The 14407-nt window shown below is 38.9% G+C and overlaps 1 protein-coding gene across 2 annotated transcripts in view; it reads right to left on the minus strand.

Annotated features, from left to right (window-relative positions):
- Positions 1 to 2835: 2835 nt before the first annotated feature.
- Positions 2836 to 14407, minus strand: part of LOC110204450 (cytochrome P450 2C19-like) — a 26188-nt gene continuing 14616 nt past the window's right edge. The window contains exons 4-9 of one of the 2 annotated variants that reach the window (XM_078150990.1): positions 13297 to 13457; positions 12487 to 12663; positions 9562 to 9703; positions 8694 to 8881; positions 4642 to 4783; positions 2836 to 3378 (exon numbers count right to left, since the gene is read on the minus strand). In XM_078150990.1, the coding sequence (XP_078007116.1) occupies positions 3197 to 3378; positions 4642 to 4783; positions 8694 to 8881; positions 9562 to 9703; positions 12487 to 12663; positions 13297 to 13457 (992 nt within the window). In that variant the 3' untranslated portion in view covers positions 2836 to 3196. The remainder of the gene's footprint in view (positions 3379 to 4641; positions 4784 to 8693; positions 8882 to 9561; positions 9704 to 12486; positions 12664 to 13296; positions 13458 to 14407) is intronic. The other variant, XM_078150991.1, reaches the window with a different exon arrangement.

Genomic DNA, 14407 nt, shown 5'->3' on the forward strand with positions numbered 1-14407 from the left:
AGATCTCTGGATTCTTTCAATTTCTATTTTGCCCTCTGGGTTCTACTATATCAGGGCAGTTTTCCTTGATAATTTCTTGAAAGATGATGTCTAGGCTCTTTTTTTGATCATGGCTTTCAGACAGTACAACAATTTTTAAATTCTCTCTCCTGGATATATTTTCCAGTTCAGTTGTTTTTCCAATGAGATATTTCAAATTGTTTTCTACTTTTTCATTCTTTTGAATTTGTTATACTGTGTCGTGATTTCTCACAAAGTCACTATCTTCCAATTGCTCTATTCTAATTTTTAAGGAAGCATTTTCTTCAGTAAGCTTTTGGACTTCCTTTTCCATTTGGACAATATTTTTAAGGGCATTGTTCTCCTCGTTGGCTTTTTGGACCTCTTTTGCCATTTGGGTTAGGCTATTTTTTAAGGTGTCATTTTCTTCACTATTTTTTTGGGTCTCCTTTAGCAAGCTGTTGACTTGTTTTCCATGATTTTCTTGTATCACTCTCAGTTGTTCCTCTACTTCCCTTACTTGCTTCTGAAAATCTCTTTTGAGCCTCTTCCAAGGCCTAGGACTGATTCATATTTTTCTTGGAGGCTTTGTATGTAGGAGCTTTGACTTTGTTGTCTTCTTCTGGTTGTATATTTTGACCTTCTTTTTCACCAAAGTAAGATAATGTAGTCTGACTCTTTTTGTGCTGCTTGCTCATGAACCCAGCCAAATACTTGAGCTTTAAACTCTTTGTTAAGGTACAAATCTGATTCTAATGTGGAGAATGTACTGTCCCAAGCTTTAGGGGGTTTGTACATCTGTTTTCAGAGATACTTCTAGGGATATGTAAATTTTCAGTTCTTCCAAGGTGGTATGAAAAGGGGCGAGGTGTTTGCTCCTTTCCTGCCCTGCAACTACAAGTACTCCTTTCTGTCCTGTAAATACAAGTACTCCTTTCTGTCCTGTAAATACAAGTACTCCTTTCTGTCCTGTAACTGTGAGGAGGTGTTGCTCTCCACAGCCACTACAATCCACCAAGCCAGCGCTCCTCCTCAACCCAGCACAGCCGCCTGGAACTGTGGCCCAGATCCAAACACAGGTAAAGCAAGAGATTACTGACTCAGCACTGGCAAACAGATCCCTGCAATCCCTCTCTGATCAGCCACTAGATTCCCCCTCAGTCTGTCAGCCAGAACCTTGGAAAGCAACTGCCCTCCCCCCAGGAACATGCTCTTGGGGAATGGAGCTGAAACCCCACCTTCCTTTCTCAGCACTGACAGAAACAGACTTTTCCCACTGACCTTCTAAGTTGTCTTTGGCATTGGTGGATTGAGGAGTCTGGAAACCTCTACAGCTGCCCACAATTCATTTCTCTGAGGTCTGCTCCAGGTTCACTGAGGCCTGCGTGCCCATGCCACGCTGTGCTGTGCTCCCAGCACAGCTCGATACACCTTTCTGATCAATCATCCAGGTTGTCATGGGCTGGAAATTTGTTTCACTCTGTCTTTTTGTGAGTTCTGCTGCTTCAGAATTTGTTTAGAGCCATTTTTTATGAGTATTTGTAGGGGTTTGGAGGAGAACTCAAACAAGTCACTTCTTTCACTCTGCCATCTTGGCTCCACCCCCCTTCATGTTCCATTGTTGAGATAATTGTTCCTTTTTACCTTTTCCTCCTCAATTCTGTTTTTAGAATCATCCCATCACACACAACTCGATCCAATATTTATTTCAAACTATCCTAGTAATGATGACACTTTAAGAATACCAATAGCATTTTCATATATAAGATGTAAACAGTTTGACCTTAATAAGTCCCTTATAATTATGCTTTATATTTTTCTTATATTTCTTCTGGATCTTTTGTATCAAATTTTCCATTGAGTTCTAGTCTTTTTCTCACAAATATCTGAAAGTCTTTCAGTTAGTCAAATATATAATTTTTGGATATGGTATCGAAATACATAGCATGGAATATGTAGTATATAGTACAGTTATACTCAACTTTGCTGCATAAGTAGTTCTTGCTCAAAACCCCAGCACCTTTGCTCTTTGAAATATAATATTCCAAAACCTATGGTATTTCCATGTAGAAGCTGCTACATCTTGTGAGATCCTGATTGTGTCTCTACAGCATCTGAATTTCTTTTTCTTATTGTTTCTAATATGATCTCTTTAACCTGGGAGTTTTGAAATTTGACCATGACATTGTTGTAAGTTTCCCCCCCAGGCTCTCTTTTAGGTGGTGAACAGTGGATCATTTTCTCTTTCTACTTTTTAATTAGAGTAGGAAGTTGAAATATGTAGTAGTAATGATCGTACTAATGGTAGCAGTACTAGTAGTAGAAGTAATAGTAGTAGTAGCTATTGCTATTATAATAATAATTTCTGGTAACATTTATATAGCAGTTACAATGTGCTAGACACTGTACTAAATGCTTAACAATTATCAACTTATTTGATCCTCTCACAATACCTGGGAAGATAGATGCTATATTTATCCCCATTTTAAGCATAAAGGAACTGAAGCAAACAGAGGTAAAATGACTTTCCCAGACTCATACAGCCAGTAAATGTGTAAGTCTGGATTTTAAATCAGGTCTTTGTAATTCCACGTCCTAGCCTCTGTCCAAGTTGCCACCTCACATTGTGAGCAGTTAAGCTGCCAACGTAGTAGGATACATCTATGTGTTGAAGTATAAAACATGAGACTTTTAAGGAGCATAAAATGGCTTCTAACCAAGTGGTGGTGGATAATTACACACAAGTATAGGATAGAGGACCTACTAAAAAGAATCTTAAGATCTGGTGAGGAACACAAGACAGGACCCAATAAAGATGTCGGATAGAACACACAATATAAGATGCATATATAATTCAGGCTTAAATTGAATAATACAGACTGTAAGAACTAAAGAGGTCACAGGCATATGGCACCTAAATTGTGATTAGAAGGATGGGTGAGATTTCTGTCAGTGGAGCTAAAGTTAAGAAAAAAGAGGAAATATTCCAGCAACAGGGAATTTCTAGGGCAGTTTGAGGGAAAATAAATCATGATTTTGGCAAAAGGTAAAGGGAGTATTAGATTATGCTAGAAGAGTATTTTGGGCAGAAATCATAGAGGGCTTTCATTGGCAGGCAATGGAATGAATACATCTTGTTCATAGAACATGAAGAGACTCTAGAGCAGTTGAAACTAGGGCTGGTCCTTCACATATTTTAGGAAGGTAGAAAGCACAGCTCATAGGAAGGGGGTACTTTGACTAATCCACTGGCAATTGGGGTGATGTCGATATCTTTTGAGTCAATGGGAGATTTCAAGGTAAAATTTTGTAAGATGGTAGTAAAAAATAGAAATAATTCCATCCGAGCCAGACTCTCACCAGCACATATCCGTTTCCCTGAAAGAGACAAATGTAAGGATTTCATATTTGTAAACTTCTAAGTCATCTAGGCCACTTCTTTGGACTTACAGGTAGCCCACTAACACTCAGTGGCATTAGGTGAAGAATTGTGTGCATTCCTTTCCTCTCTGGTTCTTGACTCCTTTGAAGAGCCAAGACAGAGAGGATAAACCCCTCCTGTATGCTCTCTCTCGATCAATGTCCCTTAAGCCAGAGCAAGTACTGGGATTCATATTCAGAGGAAAGGAGTCATTGTCTTAGGGAGAAACAATCACTCAGTTATAGTCTCAAGGAATAACTTTGTGGGTACCCACAGTGACTGCAATGGGGAAACATGACAGAAGATGATCAAAGTTCCCCTTCAGAATCATCTCTCACCGTTCTGGACAGAAAACACCTCTAAAGTCTACCCCCACAGCTTCATGCCCATCCAGCCACTTCGCTTAACTACTCACTCCTAGCTCTAACCTAAGTATTAGAACCAACTGAACAGGGCATTGGAGACCACAGTGTCAAGGAGAGTTAGCTGCCTGCCAACATTCTTGTCTGCTAGCACCAGAATGGGCTATTGGTACCATTACCTAATAACCAATAGGTTCCCCCAAGAATTGAAAGTGAAAGGACAGATCATCAGTTATAATTCTGTACCAATAGATCCTCATTAAAATATACATACCTAGGGAAGAGGGTTCCATGCTCATGTGTCCTAGTAAGGAGTCACATTTCCATAAAATCATAAACTCTAAGATTAGAGCTTTAGTGACCCTAGCCATAATGGTACCTAAGTAATGGGCCTTAATATAACCCAATCCCATTCCTTGGCTTGATAAATTACAAGATTATACCATGCTAACATAAAAGCCTAGAAGACTTTACCTGAGAAGTAGCTCCTGGTTGACAGTGCCTGGAAGGATGGTTATTAATGTAGGGCGGAGTTTGTATTAGGTCTGGATGCAGAACACAGTGGCCACTATCTCAATTCTGCCTCTTTTTTGGAACAACTACTCTGAAACTCAACTGACTTGTTGATGAACCTGGGCCTAATGAGAATTAGAAGAATACTTTACTATGTCTTCAACCTACTACCTGGTCTTATAAATTGGAAGGACCATAATGGTCACATAGACCAACCGAGTTTTTTGGTATATAAGGTAAATGAAGTCCAGAGAAATGAAATAATTTGACTGAGATCACACAAGTAATAAGGTCCTCTCAGTTATCAACCCATCTTTAATGCACATAATTAGATGAATGTCTTACCTGTTGAAAAAGGCATGAAATAGTCACTCTTCTTAAAGTTGCCACTTCCATCCAGGAAGTGACCTGGGTCAAACTGGTCTGGATTAGGGAACTCCTTATCATCATATAAAACAGAAGACAGGAATGGTATGATGGTAGTTCCCTGAAATAAAGAGATACAAATAAATAATTAGAAAATAAGAACCATAGCATGTTGGAGCTGAAAGAGAATTTGAAACTATCACCTAGTCAAAACCCTGATTTTTAAGTATGGAAAGAGCCAATCTTTTTAAATACTTCTGCTGATAGTAAGTTAGAAAGTCTACAATACTATTGTGAGAGATGAAACTGAATTTTGACACTTGGAGAGCAGAACCAGTACTGATGAGTAAAATATGCAAGGAGGCAGCTTTCAGATTTAAAAAAAGTTAATAAAATAACTTTTGATCATTAGATCTATCAAAAGACAAAAGAGCTGCCTAGGTGGACAATAAGCACACCAATCATGAATAAGATCAAGCAGATTCCAGATGATCTGAAGAGACAGAAATTAATTGTGACCTTTTCAGGATGTTGAAGAATAACATAATGTCACACAGAAGAATAAGTCAAGAGCTGACAACCAACTTGGGAGCTCTTCTTGAAGATGAAGAAACAAGATGTTCTGAGGAAGAAGCATTTGCTTGTAGTCTCAAGAATGGTAAAGTAAGTTCACAGGTGCTATCAGGCAAGACATCCAGGAAGAAGAAAAGAATAATGGTTGGTGACTCCCTGTAGGATAATGAAACAGTTGTTTGCTGACAACAACTAAAATGGATAGTTCTGGGGCAGCTAGGTGTCACAGTGGAAAGAGCACTGGCCCTGAGGTCAGGAGGACCTGAGTTCAAATCCGGCCTCAGACATATAACACTTACTAGCTGTGTGACCCTGGACAAGTCACTTAACCTCATTGCTTCACAAAAAAAAAAATTAGTTAGTTCTGCCATATTCCAAGAGCATATGTCCAAGAGATAGTGGAGAACCTTACAAAACAAAGGGGACAACTACTACCCATCTGGTGATTCACATGAGCAAAAATGATACTACCATAAGGAATCTGGGAAGCATCTCCAAAGGTTTTGACACTAAGGAAAAAAACCTAAAGACTTTAGGAGCACAGGTGGTGTATTCATTATGGTTGTAATTGGAAACAAAAGATTCAGAAAGGAAAGGCAGATTTCAGAAGTGGACATCTTGTAAGAGGGTGTTTAAAAATGTGATTTTGATTTCTGGACCACATATTAATAAAAATATCGACATGATGAACTCCTGAACAGGAGTGGAATGATGCATCTAGCAAAGGCTGGAAAGATGATTATTTTGATTTAATATAAATATAGTCAAAGGATTTTTTGATGCTTAAAGTGCTGTTAAAAAAAAATGATTGGAGATTTTAAGACAAGGAAGCAAATTTCACCTCAAAGGTACAGATAGGGTTTGGTATGATGAGATGCTTAAGAAGGCTGAAGTCCTGAAAAGAGTATAACTTATTCAAAAGAAAGAGGATAGGAAAAAGAGAGTGGGGTAGTATATATTAAGAAGAAACACTCCTCTGAGGCTATTTAGCAAGAGAGGAAAGAAGAATGATGAGAAGCCTCTAGGTGAAGAGAAATGGAGGCAACAACAAAACTGACATTGCCATTAGAATATGCTACAGACCATTTGGACAGAAAGAAAACTAGACAAGGAATACAGAAAACAAATTATAACCTCTAGAGGTTAGACATGGTATAACAGTGATAGAAGCCTTCAATTATCCATTCGGATCCTTGAGTTTCACTTCTGTCAAAAACAGAGCTGTTTGTAATTCCACGACTTTTCTTAATGATAGTTTCATCCTGCAGTTATGGTGGAACCAGTTCTTACCCGCTGAAAGGAACTTGGATAACAAAGATGGCTCAGATCCCCTGAGGCACAGCATTCTTCCTCTGGAGGGATCATGCTGTGTTGCAGGATTTGCAATCACACTTACACTTTCAGTGCACATTATGGATGTAATAAGGGGAATTTTTGGGAAAGTGACCAACCATCTTAGAGTTTATGCAGATCAACTAAGTGGCCAATGGGAAGTACAATGGTTGGAGTCAGAAGGAACTGATCAGGCCTCAAACACTCACAGCTATGTGACCCTGGCCAATAATACTCTCCTAGATCAGTTTCCTTATTTGAAAATGAGAATGATAATAGCACCTACAGTTCAGCATTGTTATCAGGATGAAAAGGGATAATATTTGTAAATTATTTCACAAACCTTAATGCTAGCTATTATTATTATCACCAGAAAGACAAGAGTTAAGTTTCTCAAGACACAAAGAAAAAGAATTCTGGTGGTGGAAGAAAAAGAACATTCTCTAAAGATACCAATGTGGATAAGGTAGCCAGGTGGTTCAGTGAGGAGACTGCTAGATGAAGTCAGGAAAACCTTCAGACAAATCCTGACTCATACATTTATTCAATGCATGACCCTAGGTGAACCAGGTGGTTTTTAAGAGTTAGTTTACTCACTTGTAAAATGGGGATAATTATAGCATGTATTCCCATGGAGTTGTTTTAAAGAGTAAATAAGCTTATTTATGCAAAGTAAACTTCAAAGTACTTTATAAACAATAGTTATAATTATTATAGAGAATTCACCAATCAACTTAGATTTTTCAAGGACAAGGATGAGTAAAAGGACTGTCACAGTTCCATAAAAGTGACAGAAGTGATAAAGCCCAAAATGCACAGAGCTGGTGTGGCAAACAGAGCACAAGAAGAGATTTTTTAAACTATGTTGTGAAAAAGAGGAGGATTAAAGAAAGGATAAACCCAAAACCCAGAGGCTTAAAGGACAAGGATGACAAGTGAAAAGAAAAGATGCAGAACTTCTCCATTTTTCTTTTGCTTCTGTTTTTTTTTCTGACCGAGAGAATGCTCTTTCAACTGAAAAGGATACAATAAATAAATAGATACAGCTAACAGTGATTGAATACCCCAGGGAAGTAAGGAGAAAATTAGGGAGCATCTAGACACCTTAGCAAGAAAAATAAAGTGAAAAAAAGTGCACTTCAATGCACTCAGAGTCTAGAACATATTTCTAAAGAGATCATGATCTGGTTAAGGAAGGAATGAGGCTATGACTTGAGACAAGGAGGTAGTGGTCACAAGGATCTGGAGTGGAATCATCATTATTTCTTTTTTTGAGGATATTAATAAACTGGTAGATCAGCAGAATGCCGTATACAGGTGTTTCTTCAATTTTAGCAAAACATTTGATAAAGATTTTCATGCTCTTCCTCTGAAAATGATGGAAATATACAGGTTTGACTATCACACAGTTAGGTGGATTGAAAACTGATGACTGACCATATACAAAGAACAATTATTGAAGGTTCAAAGACAGCTTGGAAGTAGTACTGTGGTCTCCTCAGCTCATAAATGAGATTGTATTCCTTCTGTGAGTCACATCTTAAGAGGACGCTGAAGAGCTGGAGGCTACTGAAGGGAGGGCAACCAGAATGGTAAGAATAACAAGTCCATGCCACGTGAGGATAGGTTGAAGGAAATGGGGATATTTAGACAAGCAAACAGAAGACATAATAGAACAGGGAACATAATAACTCATCCCAAGTGTTTTATGGACTTTTACCAGAAAGAGAGAGTAACTTTGTTCTGTTTTGGTCTGGGGCACAAAACCAAAGAGCAATAGGTTAAAGTTACAAAACTGCAAATTTAGGCTTAATACAAGAAAAAACTAATTCCCTCTAATTAGGGCTGTCCAAGATTAGAATAGAATTTCACAGCAACAAAGTGGTTCCACCTCATTGAAAGTCTTTAAGCAAAGATTGGATTACCATCAAGTGAGCATACTGTAGATGGAATTCTTTTTCAGAGAGGGAATGGACACTATAACCACTGAAATTCTTTCAAATTCTGAAATTCTGGGACCACTTCTCAGAAATGTGGGTTGCCCTGAGGTTCCTTCTTACTCCAAGATTCTAGATTTCAATGAGAGGCATTATAAAATCTTGTGTTACAGTGAAAACCCTTCTGACCTTGGGGATAAGATATTTTCTAAATTGAACATCTTCTGTTGCCGCATGGGGCACGTTGGTGGGAATGAGGTCAATGTATCGCTGTATCTCATGTATCACAGCATTGGTGTAAGGCATCTTACTTCTGTCCTCCATGCAGGGACTTCGATCTCGGCCAATCACACGATCAATTTCTTCATGAAGTTTTCCTGTCAAAATACATATGAAAATTGATTTTAAATCTAGAGATAAAAACTGCCTTTGCTCATATTTTCTCTGATTTTTCACCAAGACCTACACTAGTAAATAATACTTGATATTTATTTCAAGAGATAAAAATTCCATTTTAGTCTCTTAAGCTAGCTGAGCATCCCTTAAGGCACCTATGTCCAATGCCCATAAGAAAAGGTCAGGTGTCCTTCAAAGAATAAAGACCAAGGAGCACTTGATTAGGGAAATGAGGAGGATTCTCAGTCTGGACCTGCTCTACAACTTAATGTGACCAACCATATGCCCAAGGTACTTCCCTCTCTGGCTGTAGAGTGACAGGAATCCAGAGGCACCAGCTCCTTGATGGTCAGGCAGGATCAAGAAGCTATCAGGAACTAGTGCCTCTCATTTATTCAGTTCCTCCCAGTTCTGTCACTGGGCTCCAGTGTCTATTCATTTCACTATCTATGTGGCTACCTCTACCAATAACTCACAATTATATACCACTTAACCAATCAAGTGGAGGTAGTAGTGGAGAAGGAGGAATAAGTAAACTTGAACATGTAATGACTTAAATATATTAAAACGACAATAAAAATGTTTCCATGGAAAGTCTCAAAAGGACCAGGAACCCCTCTCATGCAGATTAAATCATATGTATTATTATCCTTTATCCCACCTTCTATCTCAGGGTATTTCAGGAGAAGCAGGAGTCCATATCTCAGGGTGGTGCTTGTTGTCTCTGTTCCTGCACCAAATAGATCACGTACAGTACGGGCCAAGTTGTCAATGTTAAATTCAGACTGTGGTTGTTGCTTTTCCTAGGAATAATTTGGTATGATTAATGGAAAAGTAAGGTAGGCAGCAGTGCACAAGGGAAAGCATGATGGATTTGGAGGTAGAGGACCTTGGTTTAAATGTCAGTTCTGATATTTTTTTTTTTATTTTAAGGGGAAGGCAATCAGGGTTAAATGACTTGGCCAGGGGCACATAGCTAGTTAAGTGTCTGCAGCCAGATTTGAACTCAGATGCTATTAACTTCAGGGCCAGTGCTCTATCCACTGTGCCAACCTAGTTGCCCCCAACACAACACCAGGTCTGATCTTGACCTTGGGCAAGTCATTTAACTATTCTATGTTTCAGTTTCCTCTGTGAAATGAGGGAGTTGGATTTAATTACCTCCAAGATCCATTTCAGTCCTAAATCTATGACCCTGTAAACAAATTAAATTTGAGCAGCACAATCCAAAGTGGAACAAGAAGCTGGCAATTATCAAAGCATTTTGGCCCTTGCAGATATGACATATGGGAGAGACACAGAGAGAAGAAAGATACATGGCAAGGTATGGGGAGATATATACAGACAGACAGACAGAAAGAGACTAGACCTGCAATTTCATTGGCACAGGTGTCTTCCAGGTAAAAAAAAAAATCTGTCTGCTAATGCAAGTCTGTACTTCCTCTGAAAAACTTAGTTTCAAGAGAGTTGCCTAGCCCTAGGGCACTAAAGAGTTAAGTGATTTCCCCAGGATCACACAGACATTTTGTGTCAGACAGGGGACTTGAACTCAGTTTTGCCTGGCTCTGAGGGCAGCTCTTTATCTGCTACATCAGGGGGTCAAATTCTCAGCCCTCATGCCTCAAGCCACCAACAAAACTGTGTGTTGCTAAAACCACATTAAAATGTAATTGGGAAATATTTAGTAAAAATAAATATACAACATAGAGAATGTTAATTTCTGCATTTTCTAAGTTAATATGAGGCCAACCAGGATCCATTTCTATTCATGTTTGATATAACTCTACTGTATCATTCTATCTTGCAAGATATCTGTACCTATATAACATATATCAATTATATCTGTGGGTATACTCAAGCAGCTAGGTGGTGCAGTGGGCTGAGTTTAAATCAGGCTTAACTGCTTGTGTAATACTGGACAAATCACCTAACCTTGTTTTTCTCAGTTTCCTCATCTGTAAAATGAGCTAGAAATGGAAAACCACTCCAGTATCTTTGCCAAGAAAACCCAATATGGAGTCACGAAGCATTGGACTCAACTGAAATGACTAAGCAATAAATGCACAACTACTGTACACACGTAAGCTCTTGTATTTTCTTCCGGATTACATTCTGTTATTGTATGAGTTTAGTGAGATGAACAGGATTTATTAGTTTAGCAAATAAGGAAGGAAAATAATTATCAACTTCCATCTATATAACAATTAATGCAAAAAAATTAATCTATGTATAAATTTCCCATTTGATCCTCATCAAAATGCTGTGATACAGTTAGTGCATTATCATTCTCATTTTACTACTGAGGAAACTGAGATGCTAAATGCTTTGCCCTTGACAATGAGATGTTGATATTGAGGAAAAGTCACCACTGAGGTAAGAAATTGAATATATAAGAAATACCCAATGGACTAAAGATTAAAAAAAGGTAAAAACATAGGAAAAGTACGCAGGTACTAGGGGGCATAATTCAAGTTCCAGTCGACTAAGGTCTATGCCCACTGCGGGTGGTGGCGGGGGCGGGGCGGGAAGGATATAGAATTCTGAAGGCACTTAAACGTGAAACACGCAAGAGACTACTATACATAATAGTTCTAAAAATCTCTTGCTTTAGTCTACATATTTGCCCTCTCCCACATTCCCTCATCTACCAATGGGGTAGGAATCTGTGGGAGAATATATCCTTATGTGCATAGGTTGATGAAGGAATGATTTTCCTGGCCACTTATGTTGACACATTGCTAAATTAAATGTTTTTGAATTAATGTGTTTTCTGGTTCATCTGGTAAGAAAACCATAAGTGATGACCTCAGAGTACACTCCGTTGCTGTAACTGGGTCATTGATCCATTTCAGCATTCTATCAGTGTATGTTTTAACTTCTCCCATGTTCATTTACTCCATATGAATTACATTAGCATATTGCTTTATTCTAGTTTTGCTTCTAATTTGGTGGATTTTTTTCTTTATGCAACTTTTCAATGATTTCTCTTTCTTTTTGTTTTACTCTTTCTTCTTTGTGAAATGGTGGGCAAGTGAAGAGCTTCTAAGTCCACTACCTTGACTGTAAAACCCACCAACCTCCCCCCTAGTACTGACCACAGCAGCCCTTCCATTCCAATTAAGCTGCTCAGATTAAAGTTCCCTATTCCCCACTGTCTTTGTAGACTCCTGAAATGTCCTGCCCAGTCCTCACTGCCTAGCTCTAGGACCTTCTTCAAGAGCCAGATTAAAACCTAACTCTTCCAGAAGGAAGTCTTATGTTAACCCGCTCCAAATATTATATTTCTTGCTCATTCCAAATTCCTTCATCACTTAAATCCTCAATTTATAATCTATTTTGGCTTTCCTTACACATTCCTGATAATTATTCTTGTCCTTACATGGGCTTTCTCCTGTCTGTTGGGTTAGAAATTCCATTAGGGCTAGGACGCTGTCTTCTCGTTCTTCTCATACAGCGCTCTGGGGAAAATCATGATTAAAATATGATCATTTACTGCTCTATATTTGTGAAGGTGAATGTCAGTCTTTAATATACAAGCCATTTCACCTACAAGAACTGAGATTCAGACCTACTGCTCACACTCTACCTGCTCCATTTTCATCAGGAAACAATCAATGAAGTCCCGAGGGTTGCTGGGATCAAGTGATCTTTGGTGCTCCTTCACTTCTTCCAAAATAAATTCATGTATTAAGTGAATATTTTTAACTACTTTGTGATGAGATCCAGGGAGATAACATACTAAAGATGGAAAAGAATTGCAGACCTAAAAAGAAGAATTTTATATCATACTTTATTAGAAAAAGAAAATACTTTTCTATTCTAGCACTGGGATCATGTTGAGAATAGGGCTGAGTAAGTGTGGGACAAGTGCCTTTGTAAAATAGTGACTTTTCTCATCATTTCCCATACAAACTCCCTAAAAATTAGCATTCTGTTCCTTGGTTGCCTGAAACTACCTTGGCTTTCACTCTCAATTCTTACTTCCGACAGAAAAGTTCTCATCCTTTCTCATTATGAGGTCTTCTAAGAGCTCAGCCTCCCACCTTCCATTGGGACAGCTAACTCATCTGCTAACTTGATCCAAACTTGGGTGCACAAGGGAAAAGTCAGCTTGTCTCTAGTAACATGAATTTTAACATTCAGTCCCTGTGACCAGTGGGTGAACTACTCCAGTGAGGGGCCTTATAATGTACCTCAAATCAGACCACATAGGTTGCCCTTTTCTGTCTTTAGTCCCTGTCAATGAAGAAGAAAATGGGAACCCATTCCAACATGGCACTATTGTACCTCCCATGGAATGAATGATGAACTCTAGCCTATATGCTTGTAGTAGTTTCTTTGAAGTAATTTTTAAAAAAATATTCTGAACTCCATACAGAGAGAACAGTGGTCTCACCTTCATCCATGGGGAACTTACGATCTTGACGTTTTCATTCAAAAGCTTCATTAAATATAGAAATTTCTGGTCTTTATATTCAAAACATTTCTGGAAAATGATAGAGCAGATTACATTGCAAGGAGCACATCCAAGGATGAATGTGGGGTCACATGGTAATCCTAAAGGAGAAAGAGAGAGAGAAAGACTTTAATACTGCTGTTGTGATCAAAAGAAAGATTTGCCTGCCTTTAGGTAGGACCTGACTGTCCTCCTTTTCCCTCTAGTTTACAATGTAGCTGATGTGTATTTGGCACAGCAAGGTTGAAAAAAACCACCCTTTATGAAGCATCTGATTTCATCCACATGAGAATCCTAAGTGCAAATAGGATAATTCCCATCTATAGATGAGGTTGATGAGGCTCAAGAAAATCAGCTGATTTATGTGCCACAACTAGGAAGGATAAAGACATGGAATGCAACCCAAATTCTCTCCTGTCCCAGGTACACTGTTCTTCCTACCATACAGCATCCCTTCCCATTTCTAAATCCATATTCATCACCTCACCTTAAGCAACTTTTACTTTCAGACTTCTTCATGTCTATTTTTAAATTATATTTCATTTTATTTCAATCACTTTTCCCAGAATTGGGGTTGCAGGCACTGGTCTGGAAGCCTTGCTATTCCAAATGCTCTTAGGTTCAGGGTTCTGGGTTTTCAAAAAGTTCATAATGTCAAGGTGGTGATTCTAGGTTTCCTTGACTGACCTCTCGTCTCTTCCTCAGGTGCCTCACTGCTTTAGCCAGGCTGGCCCATCTGCCTTATGAATAGCAATTGGCTGGCAGCTGGTGGCAATGGCCAGTCCCTTTTCCACAGGAGTTGCTTCCTCAGATGAAAGCTGTGAGCGCTGGACCAGGACCAGTGGTCTAGAGCTTGCTGCCACCCCTGTGGCCCTCATACTTGTGTTCCTATTGGTAGCAGCTGGTCACCAGTTGTTGCTAGTGGTAAAAGACAGAGGGCCCCTTCTCCACAAGGTAGCTGATGTGTGACACTGGTTTTGCTGTTTCCCCGACTCTTGGGTTTGGAGGTCCTGAGCTGCCTCCATCAGGGTCAGAGGGGAGATTGTGGTTG

This window comes from Phascolarctos cinereus, unplaced genomic scaffold, assembly GCF_003287225.1.
Source record: "Phascolarctos cinereus isolate Bilbo 61053 unplaced genomic scaffold, phaCin_HiC Scaffold_3;HRSCAF=262, whole genome shotgun sequence".
NCBI lineage: Eukaryota > Metazoa > Chordata > Mammalia > Diprotodontia > Phascolarctidae > Phascolarctos > Phascolarctos cinereus.